The following is a 24,100-nucleotide window of genomic DNA, read 5'->3' as shown; positions in this document are numbered from 1 at the left end:
TCTGGAAGGCTTGGCAGTGTGAAACTTCCCTTCCCTTCTCCCCATGACTCTCCCTGTTCTTCAGTCACCCTTCAGCCAGGCTTTTAAAGTGGTTGCTGTATGAGGTGATGCTCAGGGTATGACTAGGGTAGCCAAAGCCAGGAGGAAAACCCAACAATATATAGGCAGTAAACCCCTCCCTTAGTCTAGGAAGAGCTGTATTCTATAAGAACGCCATCATGGAAGAGACTCAGTTGCGGATCAGGGACCCGGTACCAGGCCCCTCCAACTTCTGTCTTAGTTAGGGTTTTACTGCTGTGAACAGACACTATGACCAAGGCAAGTCTTATAAAAAAAAACCAACATTTAGTTGGGGCTGGCTTACAGGTTCAGAGGTTCAGTCCATTATCATCAAGGTGGGAGCATGGCAGTATCCAGGCAGGCATGGCCTCTCATCACTGACTAATTAGTCCCATTTCTCCGTGTGTTGTTTCTGCCCTGGCATTTGTCACATCGTGAGAGCAAAGCATCTAGACTCAAGCCACTTCAGGTTCTTTAGGCCAGCCTTCAGGAGGCAAGGGCAAAGTTACCTCAGGGAGCAAGGATGACAGACACAGCATAACCAGGCGGCTCTGTGGACCCAGACGGAAGGAGCCAGCCAAGATCCATTTGTTCAATCACTCGTTCACCTACCCGTTCATTTACCTATCCATCTATCTAGTCTACAGAAGCAGTGTTAACTGAGCCCCTCCTGTGCAGCTTTTAGCCCAAGACTTCATGCACGCTAGGCAAGCACAGAACTCTACAGCCAACACTACCAAGCCACCCCTCATTTTGTTTTCTTCTATTTGGGGTTTTTGGTTTGTTTTGGGTTTCTTTTCCAGGGGTAGGGTGCATTTTGAGACAGGGCCTTGTTATATAGCCCAGGCTAGCCTCCAAAGCTTTATGTAACCCAGGTTGGCCCGAAACTCTAATTCCTCTTGCCTCAGCCTCATGAATGCTGAGACCATTCCTGGCTCTGAACTTCTTCATGTTTTCTCTCTAATTGAATCCACACCTACATTTAGGAAGTAGTTAGCATCATATCAATTATATACAGTGACACAAGGAGGCCCAGAGAGGTCTACCAATTTTCCCAAGGTCACACAGTCAGAAAAATTCTGTATAGCTTAAATGTGTCTCCCTCTTCATCCCCCCTCTCCCTTTCTCTCCCTCTTCCTTTCCCTCCCCCTCTCTCCACTCTCTCTATTCATATTCTCTCTCTGTGTGTGTGTTTTGTTTTTTGAGACAGAGTTTCTCTGTGTAGCTGTCCTGTGTCCTAGATCTCCTTTTGTAGACCAGGCTGGCCTTGAACTCACAGAGATCCGCCTGCTTCTGCCTCCCCAGTGCTGGGATTAAAGGCGTGCACCACCACTGCCTAGCTTTTAAATTCTCTTTCCTCACTCTAAGTTCATCCGCATGTCCCGCAGGTCAGCATCCTCTTGGGCCACATGTGTTTGTGTTTTCATCTCTGGAACTGGAACACTATTGTGTAAGTCTAGTGTTAGGAAGAGCGTGTGATCTTGAGCACACGAAATGCTAAGAAGTGGGTGTCATGGAGCCTGGTTTACAGATGAGGAAGGACAGAGTCAGAAAGGCAGTTTTGCCTTAAGACAAACTTGAGACTGTGGTTGGGGATTTGGGACCTCAGAATCCAGAAATAGCAGCCAGGATTTGAACTTGGGCAGTCAGGTGAGCAGGGCCCGAGTGCCCCTCACCTTATCAGTTCAGTCCCTTCCAGATAGAGGGTTATTAATAGCCACGAGGTGTTTGTTAGCAAGCAGTCAGCAACTCCCAGAGGGCGGCATGGGGTCATGAGACTTCAGCCAGGTCAGCCCCCACCCCCAGCCCCATGGGGGCTCGTCCAAGAAGTTGGCTCCCAGATGGGCCCCATCCTGCCCCTGGGAGCCCTTACTCAACCAGGCAGCCACCCCGTGACTAGGAAGAATGACCCCTGTCACACTTGTGTGCTTGCGAGCTCGTGCGAATGTGCTCATGTGGAAGATCCATGACCAGAGAAGTCTTGTGGTGAGAGGGAGGATAGCTCTGGAGGGTGTCTGCTAGAGGCAGGCCTTCCCAACAAACCCAGCCTCAGGGGCTCAGAAGGCCTGGCATTCAGGCAGCCAAGAGACAGGGCAGACCTGGGGAGGGAACCTGAGAGAGGGACCTTCATACTTCCCTCAGAGTAATGTGCCTGCTTCCTCTCAGGAGACCACCACTGCTAAAGTTTAGGGAAAGCCTTTTCCCCAACCCAGATCTCGAGGTCTTCCCTACACGTGCCACAAGCTTGTTCCCCAGCTCCCAGACCCTGAAAGATATAAGAGAAGCTTCGGAACAGTCACCCTTGTGGGCTTCCACGTCAACCCCTGGAATGTCTGCTAACTCAGGCCACAAAGGATTCGTCCCAGACCTAGCACTACATGTAAGGGTGGACACAGGGCCTCTCCGTTAGGGTGGGCACTCCTGAAGTGCAGTGGGCTTCTTTGTTTGTTCATTAATTCCATGTACACTCACGCCAGCCCATCTCGTGCCCAGCATCCCTGTGAGGAGAACTCGTTCCATCTCTTCTTTCCCCTCTATGCAGTCCTTGCTTTTTCTGCCATCCTGGGCTCCAGAGTTCAACCCACTCTGGCTTGGCTCCCTCCCTAGCAAGAAGAAGACTGTGCACTCACAAAGATGGCAGTCAAACTCAGTGAGACTATTGGAGTTGAGAAAGAAAGTGAGAAAAACAAACAACCCAAATGTAATAAAGTGGTACTCAGAAGAAGAGAAGCATCGTCATGGGAACGAGGACAATGTAATGACAGTGTCCACAGGAATCACATGCCCATCACTTCATCCCCCGAGGCTCTACAGCATAAGTGCTATTGTATTCACTTTCTAGATGTATTCCCTGTAACCAAGGCTCAGGGAAATAAATTACTCAGCTGCAGTCTCAAGATTCCTGCCTGAGTCAGAAGTCTCAGTGGGACTTAGAGTGACCTGAACCGGACTCTGCAGAGCATCTGAGGCAAGGTCCCTGGGGGCCAGTCTTCTCCGGGCATCACTTGGGGAACATCCGGGCCAGGATAGCTCCAGCAGCTCCGGGTGAGATGGGTTGTAAGTGTGTGGTCTTCCCACCGGAAGCCTGAGGAGATGACAAGTGAAGTCCTCAGACCTTAGAAGGAACAGGTGAAGAGCCAGGAAGTGGGCACGTGCTGGCATCTGCCCTGCTTGGAAGCCAGAGGGAGAACCTTCAGGAGAAGTGTGAAGAAATAGCAAAGCCGGTGCGGTGCATGGCTTGGGGCAAATGCAGAGAGCACCCCTTGGGGACTGTGAATGTGTGAGAGATGGAAGGACAGATGGGGCTGTAAGCTCTGAAAGGACACCTTTGACACTGGGACATGCATCGATGCCCAAGGCCTTCCACAGAGGCCACACGAAGACCAGCTGGTACTTTCTCCAAACTAACTTATACCTCTTCTTATTTCTCTCTCTTTTTATCTATCTATCTGTCTATCTGTAGGTAGATAGGTAGGTACATACATACATACATACATACATACATACATACATACATATATATCTTGAGACAAGGTCTCTCTAAGAAGCTATGGCTGTCCTAGAACTCAGTATCTAGACCAGGCTGGCCTCGATCTGGCCTAGACCTGCCTGTCTCTGCCTCCCACATACAGTTTGTACCTTTTTTGTTTAATTCTTTTCGCCATCCTGGGGATCAAATCCAGGACTGAGCACAGGCTATGTAAGTGCTCTACCATGGAGCCACATCCCCAAACCTCTGGTTTTCATCTTAATGGTCAAAGAAGTATCTGATGGTGGCTGTTTCTCCTCTCTCACACAAACAGTTCTGTGAGACCAGGAACATCCGCCAGACAAGGCACATACCCTGCTTACATCAGGGAACCTCCTCCTCTCACAAACAGATGAGCGCTCCAAAGTTTTGAAAAAAATCTTCACACCCAAAGCAACAATCAGGACCCTGTGTGGGTCTGAGCTAGATCCTCTGGATATAACGTGCAGTTGTGAAACTTGGTGTTCTTGTGGAACGCTTAACCGAGGGAGTGGGGGTGTCTTTGACTCTTGCCTGCTTTGGGGACCCTTCTCCTCTTACTGGGCTGCCTCTTCCAACCTTGAAATAAGGGTTCGGGCCTAGTCATGCTGTAACTTGCTAGGCCATGTTTGGTGGAGCTTCCTGCTCTTTTCTGAAGGGAAATGGAGGAGGAGAGGATCTGGGGACAGGTGAGGGAGGAGGGAGGGACTGGGAGGAGAGGAGGAAGGGGAAACTGCAGTCTGGACATAATATATAAGAGAAGATAAATAGATAGGTAGGTAGGTAGATAGATAGATAGATAGATAGATAGATAGATAGATAGATAGATAGATAGATAGATAGATAGATAGATGGATAGATGGATAGATAGATGGATAGACAGATGGACAGACAGACAGATAATCAGATAATCTTTGGATCCAGCCCTTCCATCCTGGAAAGGAAGACCCACGCCCAGCTTGGCTCCTAAAGATGCTCTTGCTCGGTCCAAATTCTTTCCCTTCGGAATCACTTCTGTTCTTCCCCCACGTCCCCACTGTCCATTCTCCCCCAAGCTGTCTTTGTCATGCATTTCCCAAGTCCAGGCAGATTATAAATATTTACTGTTTCCTCTCCTGGCCACCCGTAATCCCCATCCTGACAGATAATGTCCTGTGGACGCAGCTGAATAATCTCGCAGTGACTGAAGCCAGCCTGGTGGGGCCTTCCGAGGGTTACTTTGCTTAGCCTTCATCTTTCGGCTAGCATAAGCAAAGGCTGCTAGATCCCATGAGTTCTCTTTCAGTACCAAGGCACAGCACACTTGGCCAGTCCTCAAAGTGCTGGAGTATGGATAGGAAAGATTCTGCAGCCTCTTCCTGAAGCTTGCTTGGTCTTTTCTCCCTGGCTGTTCTCATCGTCAGCCTGTAGGTGAGACCCATGTTCTTTTGGATAGACATCACTAGAGCCATTACACTCCTCATTCAAGAAACATGAGCAACACTGTGTGCTCCCTGCAGCCCCTAACTTAGCTCGCCACTGTAGTTTTGGGCAGACAGTACCTTTACTAGACTGGTTCCCTGGGACTAAAGAACCCCAGTAAGCTCACTTACATGTCTGGGCCCTCTGCTTGGGGAGGTAGGAGCACTGGAGGTTTCTAACCCTTTCTCCCCTTTCTTCTCCTTCTCCTGTCTCCTGGCAGGGGAGTTGAACTCCCTTCCAAGAGAGTGAAATCAGACAGCATGATGCCTGCGGAAACTGAGTCCCGGAAGTGCTAAACTTTTCCTTCTGATGTTAACATTCTTTCCCAAAGCAAGGCCTGGAAGCCATCACAGATGGAAAGGGTAAGGTTGACTGGCTGGTGTTAGGAGCCACAACATGAAGCGAAAGGAAGAATTCCAGATATGTCACCATGACAATCCTAATAGGTGATGTGTGCCCAGGGTCACCTGTTTCTGCTGGAGTCAACCACCCATCTTATGGGAGAAGCTGTGGGAAGAAAATGCGTGGACCCAGTGGCTTCTTGAAGAAGGAAAAGACACTAAAGCACTGGCTTTCAACCCATGGGTCACAATCTCCTTGTGGTCCCGTATCAGATCTCCTGCACACCAGATATTTATCCTACATTGCGATTCATAACTATAGCAAAGTTACAGATATGAAGTAGCAGGGAAATAATTTTATGGTTGGAGGTCACCACAACATGAGGAACCGTATTAAAGAGCCGAAGCATTGGGGAAGGTGAGAACCAGTGAACTAAACTTTGGAGTCTGGAGGCTTTTGTGAGCCATGACTGGATAAGAGCCTTTTGGGGAAAAAAGAAGAAAACATAAAGACAGAGTCCAGGGTAGGGTAGGTCTTAGCCTCGATCTGTGGGCCCCACGGGATCCTGCACATACAGGCAGGAGACAGCATTTTATTTTTTCTCCATCGTTTATTTCAAGACTGTTCCTCTTGTCCAAGGCCGCGTGTTGCAACCTCTTGCGTGCTTAGGTTTCCGATCTTCAACTGACGAGCCCCAGCCCCTGGAGACGTTGCTCGACTAGCCTTACCGTGCATAGGGAAGTTGGATTTGGGCCCTGGGTTTGGCCACCTCTACATCCTTCCCGTGTCCCACTTTCCCCGGCCTGTTTGTATTCAGTCTAGACGCCTCGATTTTATTTGTTGGTGTCCTGCCCTAGCCCCGGGGAAGCTGTGGTGGGTGGGAAGAGCACTGGAGTCGGAGTCAAGAAAGTTGGCTTAAATTCTCACCAGGCTGTTTACAGGCTGTGTAGAAATTCAGGCAAACTATTTACCTTCTCTGGGTCCCTAGTCTCTTCTCTGCTAAGCAATTAGTAATAAACTCTATCACTAGGGTGGTTAAAGGAGACAATATGGCCTCAGGGAAGAGACCATCGCTTCCAGCCCCTACTACCCCGGCCAGACCCCCACCTATCCAGCCATTCCCCACGGACCTCTCCTGGGACTCTACAGACACCCCACTGTCACAGTCTTGAGATGAAAACTCCACTTTCAAACTCGTGTATGTGTGTGTATGTGTGTGTGTGTTGGCAAAGAAAAGACGACCCAGGCATGAATGTATATCAAGCTCCTAAGATGTGGTCACTACTAATTTTGACATGTGATAAGTATGAACTGCATACTGGGGCAGCCAGGCATGATGGCCCACGCCTTTAATCCAGTGCTTGGGAGACAGAGGTAGATGAATCTTTATGAGTTCAAGGCCAACCCGGTCTACATAGTGAGTTCCAGGACAGACAAAGCTACATATGAGACTCTCTCTCCAAAAACAGCAACAAGAAGTAAACAAACAAACAAACAAAAACAAAAACACATCAACAACAACAAAATACCAAGACCAAGTGTGGTGCCACATAGCTTTTGATCCCACCACTCAGCAGGCAGAGGCAGGCAGATCTCTGTGAGTTCAAATCTAGCCTGGTCTTCAGAATGAGCTCTAGGCTAACTGGAGCAGCAATGAGACCTTGTCTCAAAAAAAAAAAAACAAAAACAAAAACTATGGCCCTAATAATTTCTCACTAATAATTTCCACTTTAACAAAAGGTTTAGGTGACATTTCACATACGTGAGGTTAAATAACGCGTGAAGTGAGTATGAATTTTACCTGTTTCTTTTAAAATCTGGCTTCTAGAGAAATTTAAGTGTATGGTCTGGGAATGTGGCTTATTCTTAGCACTCATGAAATGCTGGGTTTAATTTCCCAACACCAGATCAAACCAACAAATAACTCACACGTGGCCCTTGTGCTATTTCTATTGGCTGACACTGTTGTTGACCAAGCAAGAAGCTAGCAGAACAGCAGGTCCTGGGAAGGATGTGGAGAGCTGAGCTTGGTAGCACACGCCCTTGATCCCAGCACTCAGGAGACAGAGGCAGGCAGATTTCTGTGAGTTCAAGGCCAGCCTGGTCTACAGACCGAGTTCCAGGACAACTACATAGTGAGATCTTGGATCAAAAGGAGGAGGAAGAGGAGGAGATGGCTCAATAAATAAAATTCTTGCCATACAAGTTCAACGACCTAAGCCTAGAACTCAGGACATAAAAAGCCAAGCACAGAGGCTAGTACCTGTAGTTCCCAAGCTGGGAAGGTGGACACAGTGAACCCCCTGGGGCTCGCTGGCCAGCCAGTCTAGCCAAACCAGTGAGCCCCAGGTTCAGTGAGAGACTCTGTCTCGGAAATACAGTGGAGAGCAATTAAGAGACATCTAACGTTGGCCACTGGCTTCCACACATGCCTGTGAACATATACTGCACACGATTAAAAAGGGGAGAGCCCGAAGGCAGAGTCGGGTTGGTTTTATGTGTCGTGGTCAAGAGGAGCCTCACTAAGAAAGGAACGAGACTTGAAGGTTTCAAAAGCTGAACACCTGAGGTGGGATGGGGTGTGCCAAGCAGGGGGACCACCTGTGCAAAGGCCCCCAGAGAAGACTCTGAGGAACAGTATGGGGAAACCATACGCCCAAGCTGAGAATCCTGTGAGCTATTGCAGGCACAGGCAGCTGGACAGTGTGGGGGATTTTACTCTGGGTAAAATGGAGCCTTTACAGGGTTTTGAGCCCAAAAGGGAGAGGACTCAGCTCTGCCTCCACCAGCTCACTCTGGCTGCTATGTGAGCACCAGCCAAAGGGAGGCCAGAAAGAATCTGAGAGGCTAAGTTCCAGGGATAAGAGCACCTACCTCACTGGGTCTTTTGCAGACATTGACCCATGTGGGGTAAGCGATTGGGAAAGGGCAGGCACTAAGCGGAAACCTCCAGAAGGCAGGACTTTGTCTCCAGTCCTCCTTGCCTACGTGCCTGCCCTGTGGTCACACTGACACTTTCCCACGTCATCTTATCATGCTCAGACATTTTCACCCACTGCTGCCAGGCACCTGTTTTGACCCAATCCCCACCCCCTGTCAGAGTACCACTTCCAGGCCCTGGTTCAGCCCTTCTGCCTAGGGTTCAATATCCACAACTCCCATCTCCAAAGAGGTGGTCCACAGGTCATATCATGAGAAATCACATGTGTCCCATGAGCCTCCAGGCCGAGCGAGAAGCCTGAGAAGGCTGAAGCATTTTCCTAACTTGTGGGACTAAAGCTTTGTGCACCTCCCCTGCTCTTGCAGGTGGCATAGTCTATTGGTACTAGAACCCTAGGATGTACCATACTAGCCAGCCCCGTGTTTCCCTGGCCCTTTGTTATCAGGAGGAGTAAGATTCTAGAAGCAGATTTGTATACAATGCTATTATATCAAAGATCCAAGCACGGTCCAAGTGGCCTGGGACAAGAACAGGTCAGAAAGGCTTGCACAAAGCGGAATGGAATTCCACGGGCAGCAGCAAGACTCTTTTTATTGGACTCTTCCATTTAGCACCCAGAAGTAAACTGCATGCTGGGCTCACAGCCTCCCATGTCCCAGTCATGGCCAAATCCTGGCCAGCTGCAGGCAACAGCTCTCTCCGATCTCCAGTTAGCACCTGGAGCCATGGCCCCATCCCTGTCTGACAAGGAACAGAGTACCACGTAGTGTGAGGACCCTTGGCGAAGGAGCCATCTCCCCTCCGCCCATGCCCAGAGCACCAACTCTTCACAGTGAGCCAGGAATGCATGGGTCACCCCATATTCTACTCCAGGGACTGCTTCTCGAACCTAAGACGAAAACTATGTACCCCAAAGGAGGAGGGAAAGCGAGACAGGAGGGCCCAGGAGAGACGGAGAGACCAGGGAGAGCTTTGAGATCAGAATTCAATTCTTTAATACAAAATGCTTTTTTTTTTAAGATATATCTGTATTTCTTTGTTGCTGTTTAAAAATAAATATGTACTACGGAATATCTCGGAAAACTGCTCTAGAGACAAAGACGTGATGTTAATATCTTTTTCCCCCACAATTATTACGGATAAACAGTAGCACCAATAAATAAATGATAACAAATATTAAAATTAAAAAAGGAGAGAGATTTAGTATGTAGAATTCTCTATTTTTCTTGTTTTGTTTTTACATATAAAAAACAGAATAGCAATGTCTATTTTATCAGAATCACATATATACATAAACATATATATATATATATATTTATATACAAACACAAGTTGCCAAATATATATATAGTATGTAAATGTATATTGAAACCTTATTTCAAAGGAATGTGTGGTGGGGACAGGGGAGGGCAGAGCTGAGTGTTAGCAAAATTAAATATCTTCTCAGGACAAGCTAGTGACTGTCACCGATCTGGGAGAGAGAGATTGGAAACACAGATTTCATACACATACACACACACACACACACACACACACACACACACAAGTACAAATAAGAGAGAACGAGAGATACATCTCATAAATAGTTGAAATTAAATATTAACCAAGAATACTGAAAAAACCCTACTCTTTAATTAAATTAACTGTTTTAATTTCTAATTAAAAAGGGCTATTAAATAAGTACCGTATATAAAACACTTTCTCTTTTCTCTGCCTCCGTGAGGGGCTTGCGGGTCCTGCCCCATTGCTCTGTGCCTTGGGAAGGGAAGATGAGGAAGGGTAAGCCACTCACACACACAGCCAAGTCTCCTGGGGTCAGAATTAGTGGTTTCAATGGTCTGATCACACAAGGTCCTCCTGGGCTGTACCCAGGAAGTGGGGTAGGGAGAGGACGAGGGGGTCCCAGGAGGAGGGGCCATTACCAGGCCTCTTCTTCCACCACCGTGTCTTCTCTTGCCGGGACACCTGTGGGAGGCCTCCTAGGCCCCTCAGAAGTGGAGGAGCGAGCTGAAGGCTGGCCAGGCTCCTGATTCTTCCAGGCAGTACCCAAAGGGGCGGGGTGCTTTTGTAGACTATCGTGGGGATCCACAAAGCATGCCATGTCCTGAGGCTCCCCAAACTTCTGGTTGGAACCGGCATCTTTATCTCTTTCTCTGTCATCATCTGTCTCTCTGTCCTCTTGACTCAGGGCCAGGGATGGGTTTGTCGTGTTTCTGGAAGTGAGCCAATGTGCCCCCGTGCCCTGGCCTTGCTTGCTCCCCGGCAGGCAAAAGGACTTCGGCCTCTCTCAGACCACACTGAAGCCTTTCATCCCATTGTCTCCCGTGTCGGCATCCAAGTGAGAACATTCTCCTCCCAACACAAGTCCACAGCAGTCAAACATATCCAGTGAAGACACCAATAACATTAGCAGAGTTAATTTAAAAAAAAGAATATATATATATTTTATATATAAAACATATATATTTATTTATATATATAATATATATATATGTGTGTATGTGGGTGGGTGTGTCTACAGGAATCCCAGAAACAACCCTAATCTTCCGGGCTTGGCGATTTAGCAGCAGATATAAGAAAATGGCGAATCCAGTCCCACGAGGGACCGTGCTTGGTCACCTGCCCGGGAATGCGTCTGCCGGAGTCTCGCCCTCCGGACCCAAAGTGCTCCTCGAAGAGTCTCCTCTTCCTTCATGTCAGGCTTTCTGGATTAAGGACTGTTCTGTCGACGGTGACAATGATGGCGTGGTGGTGACATGGTTAATCGGTCTTTCCGGTGAGAGGTCTGGTTCCCGAAACCCTGAGGGAGGCTCCTTCCTGCAGCCTGGCTCACCGCCTTGGCTTGTCACATCTATGGGAAATGGCAAAGAGAGGCAGGGGGTTAGGGCCACGGGAGCCTGGCAGTGAAGGCAAGCAGCCTCCCCAGGCCTGGGAGCCCACGGGTCCCCGGAGGTTGGCACCATGGGAGCAAAGTTCCCAAAGGTGCGGGTGAGACAGAGTCCCGGTGGAGAGAGAGAGAGACCAAGCCCTGCCTTCTAAAATTGGCAAACCATGGAAGACAAGACAGACATGGGAATAAATGCTCACAAAAGCAACAAAGGAGTGGTTACCAAAGGACAGCCCCCATGTGACACTCTACAGCACGTGGATGACAGGGTGAGATGTACTTAGCTGGGAGAGGATCCCTGCAGGAGAATCTTCCGTCCTGGCTCTAGGGCTAGGTTTAGGGGCTGGAAAACTACCTTGAGCTAAGCCAGTGACAGAGGACTGCCTGCCTTGGGGGTGTGTTCTGCCAAGGGAGGACTCAGGAGTTCCTGAAAAGTAGGAGACCATCTATGCTACCTAGACCTCTCTCATCCTCAGCTTCTACCTTGAACTGCCTGGTGGCTACACCTGCCTTTTACCACACGATGATGTCTAACTTAGGCGGAGGACAGACAACCCAGTGGCTTTGTTCCTCCTGTTGAAGCAGAAGGAGTCTCCAAAGATTTTCTCCTCTTGCTCCTGACCCTGGCTGGTGGCCCTGAGGACAGGCTGGAAACACGGGTCCTAATCTCGTCTTGATTCCCAGACACAGGGCAGTAGCAGACTGAGTCGGGTCTCTGGAAGTCAGGTGACTCCATTTAGCTCCCAGCTTACTCCAGAAACCCTATAATACCAAGGTCTTTATCTTTCTTAAAACCCTCCAGTGAACTGAGCCCCTTCACCCAGCCCTGTTGTTGGGAAGAGTCCCTACCACAGCACTAACAGATACATTGTTCTCATACAGTCTCACAGAAACAAATTCATACCAAGGACCACAGAGAGAGAGAGACCCGCCAGGCCTCTGGTGTCTTTTGAGAACCCACAGGACACAAGAATGCAGGCGGGGAACGAGGCCCATGCCAGAGAACCCTTGCACTGCCTGGAAGGAAGGGTGGCCCTTTGTTGGCCAGCCCTTAAAAGCTTTCCCTCCCTCGGTGATGGTCATCCTTGGGACAGGCCACACCGGTATAAACCACCCTGGGACTGCCAGTCAACAGCCCTGTGCTCTTGAGCTCCCCAGTGGGTGTGGCCATATACAATATTTTACTCGTGAGATTGACACTTCCTAGGTCCACATGGACAAAAGACAGGAGTACAGACCTCTGGGCATCCCAGCGGTTTATGACCCAGGCTTCAGGTACTCATGGAGTCCCGTCAGGAAGAACAGATCTGACTCTTTCCTGAAACCCACTGGAAGCATTCAGAAATGTGTGGGCTGCTCAAGGTTGTCACAATTGCCTTGACTGATGAGGGATAAGCTATGTAGTGTCCTCGGATATATGTAGAAAAAATTTCCTATCCCAAACCAACAGCAGATCCCTGCCTCTTTCAGGAAGCCCAATCTAAGGTGGACCCCAGTCTGAGGTGCACATGGCCTGTCCTCACAGAGCTCCAGTCTGAGGGAGACAGCCTGTCTTCAAGAAGCCATAATCTTAAGGGAATAGACAACAGAAGCTAAGCCTCCAAGCCCAGGGAAAATATACTGAGTAGTGAGAGGCTCAGCTGTGCCGGTTCTCCGGGGGGCAAAGGTGCAGCCAGGAAACACTATTAGACATCACTCCACGCCTGGAAGGGATTGGAGGTTTTAACACTTGCACCAATGATAGAATTAACAATATCAACACCAACAGCCTCCATAAGCAGCAGGACCACAGGACACAACACACAACTTGCGTCCACACCGTCACATTAAGTCACAGCAGCCTACCCACTCAAGCAACCAGGGCCATCTCAGAGCAGGCCTGCTGGGCCAGACTGGAGCCCGAGGCCCCACAGAGCCCCAGCAGGAGAGAAGGTAGCAGTCACCACGCAGGCAGCTAGAAGCCGAGCAAGCAGTTGGCCCCTCACAAGTGTGCTCTCTCTGTCTCTCTTTTTTTCCCTCTCTCTCTCTCCCGTGTCTGCGATGCCCCTCTCTGACTCTTGCTTGCCCTCTGGAGACCAACCTGCAAGTACGTTCGTTTAACTCAAGCTGCCTCGCCTTGCAACGCGAGTCTGTGTTTTTGCAGGAACATTTACACGTCTGCGGATCTTGGACAAACAAATGCTTTCTCCGCTCTGAACAAGGCTCACAGTGACTGCAAAAAGGCAAAAGGAAAGACATCTAAGCTAGAGAGTCAGCAGAGAGAGAGAGAGAGAATCCCATGCAACACCCCCTAACGTGTCCGCCACGGCTTCCCCACCCAGCTCGTCGGCCCCTAGGCCCTTTCCACATTCTGGAAAGATCCGAGCACTCTAGCAGAAGACAGAGAGAGTGGCAGAGAGACGCAGCGCTGGCAGGACGTATGCCTGCAGGAAGAGGAGGGCACAGGCAGGCAGAGTGCAGGGGCGGGGAAGCTGCCATGAGGGACAGTGCTGTGCCCCACGAAGACATGGGCCTATCTGGGGCCACAGGGCCTCCACGACTGCTGTGCCCACAACACACCTTGACTCTTCACCTGCTGGGGACAGTGATACGTGGCCCAGGAGACCACCAGGGTACCTTCTCCCTGGAAAAGGGCCTCTGCCCAGACCCTCCACCAAGGGAGAGGGCCAGTAGAAGGTAATCCAAGTCCAGTGGCACTGTCCACCAGCCAGGCCTCCAGAGCCCACCACAGCCTATAAGCAGAGGAAGAGGCCACCGTAGGAGACCTCTGTGGGTGATTTCTGTTGGGCTGGATTGGGAGGGCTTTCCCATCCTGGAGCCTCAAGCCCAGGGGTCAAAGCATTTCCAACAGACGAGAACGGGCTACCACACAGCCCGCTCAAGCTCCAACTTCAGCCCACCACAGTCCACTTCCCACCAACAGACCCCTCAACTCATTCCACGTTGCCCTCCACACCACCCCTACCCTCCAGGCATGTGCAAGAGTCTAGAGCAGTGGAAACCAGTTGGATGAGAGGGCCCTGATGCCCAGTGCCCATGCCAACAACGGCCCCGCCACCAATGCCCAGTGGGTGAGAGAAAGTCGGTGCCCAGCCAAGCCAGAGTCCCCTCCCTGAGTTGAGTGTTCCATATCTACTCACCTTCCACCCACCCCAACCCAACCCTGGGCCAACAATGCCACCACCAAGTCTACCCATTTGGTGCCATTAGTGGGGTGAGTGAGAGAGAGAGAGACTGAGGCAGGGCAAGAGCCAGAGGGGAGGTAGGGGTGGGGCAGGGGTGGGGTGGGCAGGGTTAGAGGAGCTGCAGGCGATTGTCTGGAGACCAGGAAGGCTCCAAGGAATTAGACAGCAGCGGCACCAACGTACACGCTCCAGGATTTAAACCGGGATTTCTTGCGCTTTCGTTTTTGACCCTTTCCCTTTCCTCGAACTGATTTTCTGGAAAATATAAAAACAGAAACAGACAGGAAGAGAACGAGAGGGAAGAGAAGAGAGGAGCAATGAAGAAGACAGAGGCAGGAGCAGGAGACCCAATGCTACCCTAGTCACTTCCTGGAGCAGCCTCCAGGTCAGACCTCAGTCACGGGTGAGCGGAGACAGTGTGAACCTTCCTCCTCACTTTGCCCACAGTAGGGTGGTAATTCCAGCCCCAGGCAGGGCTTTGAGTGATTAGCAGAAACTGCGAAAGGCACAGCTTCTAGGCTTCATGTGGTCCCTGGTCTCAGGCAGGGCGCAAAGCCATAAGGGCAAGCCACAACGGTTAGACCCTGAAGGTCAGGAGGTAATAGACCATCTAAGGCAGACTTTCATGAGAAAGGGTTAGAAGTGGGCTGTGCTTCAGACTATCTGCCTTGACTTCCAAGTGTGATAGTAGGAGTCCCTCTGGGAGCCCTGCCTCATAGCATCCTTGGTGGGAAGGGGCAGTTGCTTGAGCGATGGCATATAAGTCAGGGCAGGAGGTGGGCACCAGCTATGCAGCAGTCATCTAGGATGCGCAGTGGGGGTGGCTGTCGTCAGAGCCCAGCTCTGATGGTGGGGCCAGGGGAAGAGGAACAGTGTAGTATGGGTGTGTGATTGGGGGCCAGAGGACTTGGCAGAGGCTCTTCTTTCTAGAGGCCAAAGCCAGCCGCTAGACTCTCTTCCGAGCTCAGGCGGCCCTACCACTCTCCCTATGGGCAAAGCAGACATCTAGGGAACAGCTGGGAGGGACAAGCTACAGCCTGCCACCCTCCAGGGAACCAGCACTCTCTAGGCCTGCCAAGTCCCAGAAAAGATATGGCAGCCTGTCTATCACGGGGAAAGAGAGACAGGAAGAAGGGACCTGGGGAGAAGAAGGCAGGTCTGTCCTGCTTGGGAGAAAGCACCGGAGGCATAGAAGGAGAAAGCTCTCCACACAGGGCCACTCGCCTGGAGCCTGCCCTGCTCTCTCTCACTGATAAAGTCCCGGACCATTGCTTTAGTAGATACAGTAGTCGTGGAACCATGGGAGCTTAGGGGAAGGCATGAGGACTTCACATCCACCAAGTGGTAGGGCAGACAGAAAGGGGCGTGGGGTGGGGTTGGGGAGGAGGATGGGGGTGCTCTCTCTCAGTCGCTCCTTCACTGCAAGTTTATACCCCAGCAATGTCAGCCACCCTCCCATCCTAAACTGACCTTCCCCGGCCATCAACAGGAAGCCTCAGAAAATGGCTACCACTCCACTTTTCTTCCCCCACTAAGAGAGCTGGGTCTGCAACCTGCCACAACCCTACAGAAAGGCATACACACACAACCAAGAAATCTCCTGGACCTAAGAAACCTGGATGGCCACAGACACCACCCAACAAGGCCCAGGCCACGTCCATCCCCTGATACACAGAAACTGCCCTGTGGCACCCACTCACTCTCCTGTACTCTGCTGTGGACACTAGTGTCCATAGCACACTCCACCACCCACACTGAAACACTGTGCGCTGGCCGGGAGGGACCTGAGCCCTGAAGGGCAGCCTCTTCTTCAGGCTGGGTTTCTTCATCACTCTAGAGCCATAAGCCTAAAGCTGACTCCAGCCCACTTCGGTCACCATACTACCCACCCACCCAATGCCACTGAGGCCAACAGAGCACCCAAGAGAGGAAGCAAGAAGCCCTGAACAGAGACAATTGGAAAGAAATACTAGCACGTGGCCACTTACTTTTCTGGCTTTGTTCTATCTTTCTTTGGTCTGCAGTGGGTAGAGAAAGGAGGAGAAAACAAGACACAGAGGAGTTAGGATCATGATAACAACAATTTGGTAATAATTTTACACGACGTTTCTGATTTAGCAATGCTCTCTTAATCTTTTTTGCATAACAACAACATGGGGCCCTATAATGCCGTGGTGGGGCACATTGAATTATCATGCCCATATTCCAGAGATGGGGAACGGCAGCACACTGGGGTCCATCACCCACCTGAGCTCACACAGCTAGCTGGAAGGTGAACCCACACTAACACATGTAACATGCTCAGCTCTGCAGCCAGGCATCAGCTGTGTGCCACCTGTGTGTGAAGCTCTGGCCTCACCTGCATTCACATCTGCTGTGCTGTAGGAAGCTCATCTCTCCTATGTGCTGGCTTTGGTGAGGTTTGATCCGCATGATCTGTAGAGGGAGGGAGCAGATCACAGTGGTTAGTGACCCAGCCAGCCATACCCCTATGGGACACCCCGGGGCTCCTGCCATTTAGCACCCAGGGGTTCTACTGAGCAGGGATAGGTGGTGGAGGTAGGGGGACCAGGGCTCTAACAGAAAAGAACCTCAGGTCACTCCAACTCCCCCAACCCTGCTGGCCTCAAGGGGCTCTTGCTCCTCTTGAGAGCAGACAGCTGCAAGGGTTGGCCAGGCTGGGAATTCAGGTCCTGGATTCTTACCATCCCCATCCCTTCCCCTCCTGCATCCCCTCCCAAGCTTCACCCTGAGCCCCTAAATGCTACCTAAGAGCTACCCATCCCGCCTGTTGCTGAGCTTCCTCCCACTCTCCACCCCGTCTGGGCCCAGATCCACCCACTAGGCAGCAACACCTCGAGACTGGCTTTTAACTCTGCATAGACCAGTCCCTCCCGTCCAGCTTCCCCAATAGAACCCTCGAGTGGGGGTTGGGGGGAGCATTTGGGTTCTCCCAGAGAAAGAGAAGAACACTTGTTGCAGGCAGCAGTCCCCCTGTCGAGCCCAGGGAGCAAAGGTCACAAAAGCAGATGGTCAAATCGCGGAGAGCTTCGGCAGGGAAGTACAGAGCGCAGAGCAGGCATCTTCTTCCCAAAGGTAGGGAAGAAGCCCCAGACTCATTTTCTCACCCTCAACCCCAATTTAGCTCCTCCTACCAAAAGTTTCCCAGGCAGAGGCCCAGACAACCTTCTAATGCCCCTCCTTGTACCACTGTCCTCCTGCCCCCCCCCGCCCCATCCCCTGTGCCGCACGTGCCCACCTGCATGGTGATGTTGCTCTCTGACGTGGGCACACACTCCAGGGCTTCATCGTTACAGCAGCCTGCACAGCGCATCAGCGGCACACAGGACGGCTTGAAGATGTACTCTATCTCGTCGGGGTACTCCTGGAAGATGTCCACCAGGGTCTCAATCGGACGGCAGTAGCTTCGCTGGTAGACGTCCATGAACTTGATCACTGTGTGGGAGGGACGCCAGGCAAGATGGTCAGCCTCTATCGCCACCCCGCTTTGTGAGACTACTCCTTACAGCTCCACACCAAACAAGTGCTTCTAAAGCTCGAACTGAAGTCCCTCCCTCATTTCTAGGTCCAGGTCCAGGGGAGGTGGCCCTGCCGCATCTAACTCAGTTCCTCATTGTCACAGCAAGTTCCTACCAACTCTGGCTCCAGAAGACAGCCTGAGTCTGGGTACACCTGCTTTCTGCTTTATGGCCAGACCACTAACCAGGCCAGCAGCCACTCACCAAACACACACTGGACACTGGGGACAGCTCTGTATATACACTCTTCCCCCTGTTCCCACCAAGCACAACCAGAAAGCCATTTTATAAATGGGGATCTAGAGACTCAGAGAAACACCACCATTCGTCCCAGAGGCCACAATACTAGTAAGAACTAGTTAGAAGGAGCTATGCTGGCTACGCCTTCTGACACTGATATCATGCACAGACACAGAAGCTTCGAGAGACACCTGCCAGTCCCCCCTCCCCAGACTTCTGCCCAAGACAAATCAGCAGGTGGCAGTGGGCAGGCACACCAACCAATGCAGGTCCTGCCAGCACTAAGAACCCCGCCCAAGAGGGCAAACTGTTTGCATCATGGAAAGAGCAGGAGCTGCCTCCGTACGACGCATTTCTAGAAGCTGACCTAGAAGACGGCAGGAGAGAGACCATTTCCCTGTCAGATTCTGAGGTACATGAGACAGGAAGGTGTACTTGAGGGCCAGGGGGTGGTGGGCACTAGAGAGTACAGGACTTCTTTGGAACACCAAATGGTGGCTCAGCCTGCCAGTTTTGGTCACACCCCACCGAAGCCTGTCCATGAAGTGAGAAAAGAACCACAAGCCCACACAGGGGGCCCCAAGTTCTGTTAGTAGTTGAAATGACCTTGGGCCTGTCCCTCCAGTCTCCGGGCCTCTATCGGTAGAAGCAGGTTGGCCTGACCTCTAAAGACACTTCGGGGAGCAGGAAGGTGGTGGCGCTCCGACTCTTTGCTGGCCCTGAAAACAGCTCTTCTTTTCTCATTCCAGGTCACAAAGTTTGGAATGTCACCAAAGGCATTTTAAGTGCATGCTCCGGAGACTACACACCCCCACCCTCCCAACTTGAGGACACAGCCAAACCTCCCTTTACTCTTCAAAGTTTAGTTTGTTTGTTTTGGGTTTTTTTTTTTTTTCCAGAAAGGTAAAGAAGATGAAAGCCAGGTGTATGATAGGTTGTCTGGTGAGAAACAAGGGCACGCCGGAGGAAAAGATGGAGCAATGGCCACAGATGTCAAACAGGGAAAGGGGTGGGGGGAACCTAAGCCACCACCCCTGTACTCTGCTCAAGGGCTCTCTATTCTTTCTGGACTAATAAGCAAAGGACTCTTGTCTACCCTCAAAGGGTTAACATAAAACACAGCCCAAAAAAAAAAAAAAAAAAAAAAAGTCCATGAGATCAGATCTGAAAAATTCTTCTCAAGGGAAGTCTATATTGAAGACGACTAACCCAGAATTTAAAAAAAAAAAAAAAAAACTAACCCTTCATCATGGCTGGGACAGAGGTGGCCCAGGCTCGTTAGAGGAGCAGACAGCTGAAAGATAGGACGGAGCAATGAATGGAGGTGGGGGCTCTGTGTAAAAAGACCTAAGATGAGAATCCTTTCCAAAAACTTCTTAGAGTCCACAAGGTCCATAGGAAGTGAAGGAAGTGACTTGGCCAGTACCCACGGGAGTCTGGCCCCTGCCCCAAAGAACGCTGTCCTGCTGCTCGGGCGTGTGCACACATACACTTCAGCATCGGGCTTTCGTGGTTTTCCTTATTTATAGCAGACAAGCTCTTCTCCATCAAACAAAGGCCATTTGTCTTGCCTCTTCCAGACCACAGAGCCCACTAGGAAGCAGAAGGGGGTGGGTAGCACTTTGGAAGTAGGGGCCTGTCACTGGCCGGGGCCAGGGAGTGGCAGAGAGCCAGGCCCTGGGCCAGAGAAAGAGCTCCTGGGGGAGGAGGCAAAACCGGCTGGACATCACCAGCTTTCCTTGGCTGCTGGCTCCTCCAGCCACAGTGGATTTGGGTCAGGGAAACTAGCCTGGAGAAAGACCCCCAGGGCCTTCCCTACTCTGAGGAAGGACACTTGGGGAGTGGCATCCGGCTGGAGCAGAGGCCACACTCGGTGCTGGGGAGAGCCAGGGCGTCCCCAGAGAAATGGGAGGATCCCGGTACTCCAAACCACACTGGAACAAAAGGCAGGCGGACTCAGGGTTGGGCAGGGGGGCGGGGCGGCTGAGAGCTATAGCCGGCCCTCTGCTGGTCCTGCAGGGAAGTTCACAGCACCCAAACGCTGTCTATGGAAGCTGCCACACTGGAAAGCCAGGACTGGGGAGTCCTGTTAGGATATCCTTCTGTCCTGCCCCAGCCTCATACCTCCTCCTCACACAGGAAGGGTCACAGCCCCCTCGGGTGGGCCATGGGTGGGTAGGAAGTGGCACTGAACATTTATCTTCCCCTGAGAGAAGAGGGTACAAGAGACACCTCCCAGAACATCTGGAAACCCTGAACGCTGCCTTCCTCCACGTCTGTGCTCACAGCAAGCTTTCCAGATAAAATTTCACTAGAAAACCTATTAGAGAAAGCAACAAGTCCTGTTTCTAGCAGAAAGCCAAACAGGAGACACCTTAAGAAACACAAGGGTTAACTTCAACAGTACCCATGCCTCCTATTCCTGTGCCCCAACCGCCCCCCCCAGGTCTGAAAAAGAGGAATGGGGCTTATCCTTGCACCCCACTGAGACAACAGGGATCCATTAAAAAGCATGAGACTCACCTTCATGGGTCTTCTGCTCGCCTTCTGTCGTGGGTGCAGCCTGGGACCACTGAGGACAAAGCAAAGAGTAAAAACCGTTGACAGGGACAGAGGCAGCCACGGGCGTCCAAGGCCTGACCACTGAATCCCTTGATGTCTTCTTGTCTCACTCTCCCAACCCCCAGCTCCCAGCCTCCCCCCACCCCCAGGCTTCTGAGTCACACAGGGTCAGGACCATGTAAGTGGTCCCTGCAGGTCCAGAGCATACCCACTACTCTAGACGGCTTCAATTCTGAACCCATGGAAGTTAAGGACTAACCATGCACTAGGGAGCTCACAGTGTAGGAGGAAAATACCAGAATCCTGCTTTACCCAGGCTCCCAATCCCGTTCCAATCTTGCCCTCTCCCTTTTCCCACTGCCCCCGATTCCTTGGTCCAAAGCCATGGGTAAGTATTAAGGTCAAATAGGAGGACAAATTTGGACGGGGGCAGGAAGGAAGGACTGGGGGCGAGAAAAACAACGTGGTGACCTTCTCCTGCTGACATGACAAATACCAGGGAGCTCGTGTTGAAGAGGGAGGGGTGCAGGGGACCGAAGGGCACCAACTACCCTCCCCCATTCCAACTCTCCCCAGGCCTCGGGAATATTCGGCATACCCACAGGTTGCTCAAGGGGTGATTAGCTGGGAGGAAACCCCTAAGGGAGAGTACAAGTTCCCTCCCACCCCATCTGCCCAGGGCCTGACTGCAGCTCCCAAGCCTGGCTAGCCTCCCCCTCCCACATCTCCAAGCCTCTCACCTGGACTGGGCACTTGGCTCGAAGGTAACCAGGGAAGCTTTCTCCTCAGTACTGCCCAGCTCGCAGGGGGTCCTCCAACCTTCCTCATCCCCACCAGCTCCTTTCTCCCCTCCCCAGAAGCTGTGAAGGTCACCAAGAAGGCCTTGTGGGCCTGACAGTGGAAGCAAGCCAAGGCTTCCAGCAGGCCTTCCTGAGGGTCTCCTTGTTGCCACCTGCCTCACACCAACCTGGACCTCCAACTGCCCCAGAAGGACCGACTCTCACCCTTGGTCTGTCTCTGTCCCCTAAGAGCAGTCCATCCAGGGTCCTCAGCCTTGCCACCAGGGCCAAGGTCAGAGGTGACCCTTCTCAAGAGATAGCTTCCCCATTGCAGCTGCCTCAGGTTGGCCCTGGATTCTGCACTGCAGGCCCTCACTACCCCCTCAATAGCCCCATGACAGTCTCCTTATTCTTCTGTCTAGCCCCCCGTCGAGAAAGGGAACAGAAACTTTGAACCCCTTCCCAGATGGAGAGGTTCTAAGGCAGGGACTGGCCAGGTGTCCTTCTCTGGGGGCCTCTGAAGGTCACACTGTGGCCAAGCACTCCTATCCTCCTCCCCACATGGAGGCCCAGAACCAAGGCCTTTGTGCCAGGGTCTGGGGAACTCTGGATGGTGGCAGGGACACCTGCCCTTCTCCTTCCTTCTGCCTCCTTTCCAAGAAGGCTCTACAACTGAGGCTTCATGGAAATAAGCATGAAAGGACCCTTTGGTAGGCAAGTTGGGTGGGCAAGTTCGGAGTTAAACCACCTGCTCTCTGGGCTTCGGGCTTTACCAGGACAAAGTGTGTGAGAGATACTGACTGACAAGGGATCCTGCCAAAGGTATGGGAAAGGGCTGGTTGCAGGCTGCCCCTGTCAGAGCAAATATCAAGTCATGTTTCCAAAGGGGGGGGGGAATGGGGTGATGTCAGTCCACCCTTCGTTGATTCACACGCCACCCCGCAAAAAAAAAAAAAAAAAAAAAAAAAAACCCTGAAGCACAGCTAACTGTGAGAGGAGGAGGGAGCACACCTTCACCAACTCAAAACTTAGGTCAGCGGTTCCACAAAGAACCCGAGGGTGGGCCTCAGCACCCCCACGTCTGACAGTCACCGTCCTTTTCCTGGACCCAGGGTCCAGGAAAGGTCCGATGAGTCTTCGCAAAGAAAGGGAAAATATAAAAGGGTGGGAAGGGCTTCTCTTTACATCAGGCAGGAAAAGGGGAAAGGGGGAAGGGGCGTCGGGAAATTCTTCCTAGCGCGAAGCACGGGTAGAAGTTGGGAACGGAGGAAAGAGGTATGGGAGTTTCTCCGGGTCCCGGAGCTGGGGATACCTCCAGAGGTCACCTTCCTCGCGGAGGGCCGGTGGGGGGAGGGGCGCCGCTCGTCGCCCGGGTCTCCGGGCTCCGGCAGCCGCGGCTCCGGGAACACGAGGCCGGCCAGGCCCGGGCTGATGTAATCGGCTCTGCGCCGCGCGCGCCCGGCCAGGCGGGGGAGGGCGGGCACCGCGCGGGACGCGAGCGGGGACGGGAGGGGGTGGCGCGGTGCAGGTGGCCCAACAAGCTAGAGCGGTGGGAGAGGGTCCCCGCAGCAATCCATCCTAAAACTTTCCCCAAACTCACTGCAAGGGCCTCAGAGACCCAAACGGCAGTGACAGCAAAGCCCCCTCGGTCGCCCGCGCCCTGCCCCCTCTACGATCTCTGCCCTCCCCGGGTCCAAGGTCCGAGCACCCCCAGGCATGCCCGCTGGGCTCCGGACTCCCGCCCCCTTTGCCCGGACTTCCAGTTCTCCGGGGACCCGCGACCCGGAGCAAACTTCTGCCGCCAGTCTCGGCACAAGCCCAGCCCCCTCAGCCTCCTCCTCTGGCTCCCGCCCTTCGCTGCTCGGCCCAGATCGTACGTGCGGTGACTCTGGTGGGTGGGCAGGGCCCGCGTGGGCGGCGAGACGATCCTGGCGCCCTCCCACCTAGCGCGCACCCCCTCCCCCTCCACGTACGACGACAGAGGGGGACGCCTCGCGCCCGGTGCCCAAGGACCCGCGTGGGGCACGAAGCCCCCCACGCGCGCGCTCGCACGCACGCACGTCCCCAAGCGGGAGAGGCGCTCGCCACGGCCCGGCGACAGCAGGCGGGCACGACCGCTTACCTTGGCATGGTGGAGGTACAGCAGTAAAGCCAGGGTCCAGTGCACCCAAGAGAGCAGAAAGTTCATGGTTTCGGAGGCCCGTCCGGGGCCGGCGCGGCTCGCGCTCCCTCTCCGGCTCGGACTGCGAGGCAGCCCGCTCTCTTGCGCGCCTTGGCGGGCTCCTCTCCCTTCTGGAACCGAGGCCCGGGCCGGGGCCTGGGGCGCGCGCGCGGCTGGAGCACTGTCTGCGCACACGGCCGCCTCACCCGTCCATGAGCTCGGCTCCTGAGAGCCGAGCGCCCACTGCGGCCCCCTCTCCTCTTCCTTCTCTTCCTCCCCTCTCTTCTCGGGCCCCGGCTTCTCCAGGCCCGAGGTAGCACTTCTCCCAGCTCCGATCGGTTTGTCTCCTGCGGCGCAGACCACGGCTACTCCGGAGCGAGAAGAGCCCAGAAGTTGGACGAAAAGTTTCCGTGCAATCCCGCGAGCCCCGACCCC

At 52.6% G+C, this 24,100-nt stretch overlaps 1 protein-coding gene across 4 annotated transcripts; it reads right to left on the bottom strand.

The window, feature by feature from the left end:
- Positions 1-9,283: 9,283 nt before the first annotated feature.
- Positions 9,284-23,231, bottom strand: Vegfa (vascular endothelial growth factor A). Of its 4 annotated transcripts, none has more exons than XM_021150149.3 (8): positions 22,817-23,231; positions 20,687-20,735; positions 17,644-17,840; positions 16,744-16,820; positions 16,373-16,402; positions 14,568-14,639; positions 13,280-13,411; positions 9,284-11,163 (listed from the first exon to the last, which is right to left on the bottom strand). In XM_021150149.3, the coding sequence occupies exons 3-8, from the start codon at positions 17,827-17,829 to the stop codon at positions 11,142-11,144; spliced, it is 519 nt and encodes a 172-aa protein (XP_021005808.1). In that variant the 5' UTR covers positions 17,830-17,840; positions 20,687-20,735; positions 22,817-23,231; the 3' UTR covers positions 9,284-11,141. The 4 variants fall into 4 exon arrangements, with proteins under 4 accessions (XP_021005808.1, XP_085689321.1, XP_021005805.2 ...); XM_085833195.1 differs by lacking the exon at positions 22,817-23,231 and adding an exon at positions 21,466-22,456; XM_021150146.3 differs by lacking the exons at positions 14,568-14,639; positions 17,644-17,840; positions 20,687-20,735; positions 22,817-23,231 and having other exon boundaries at positions 16,744-17,615.
- Between the last annotated feature and the right edge of the window lie 869 nt (positions 23,232-24,100).

This window comes from Mus caroli, unplaced genomic scaffold (assembly GCF_978045245.1).
Source record: "Mus caroli unplaced genomic scaffold, Mus_caroli_1 scaffold_18, whole genome shotgun sequence".
NCBI classification, from domain to species: Eukaryota; Metazoa; Chordata; class Mammalia; order Rodentia; family Muridae; genus Mus; species Mus caroli.
Note: the sequence above shows the minus strand (reverse complement) of the source record. Positions and strands in the feature narration are given on the sequence as shown.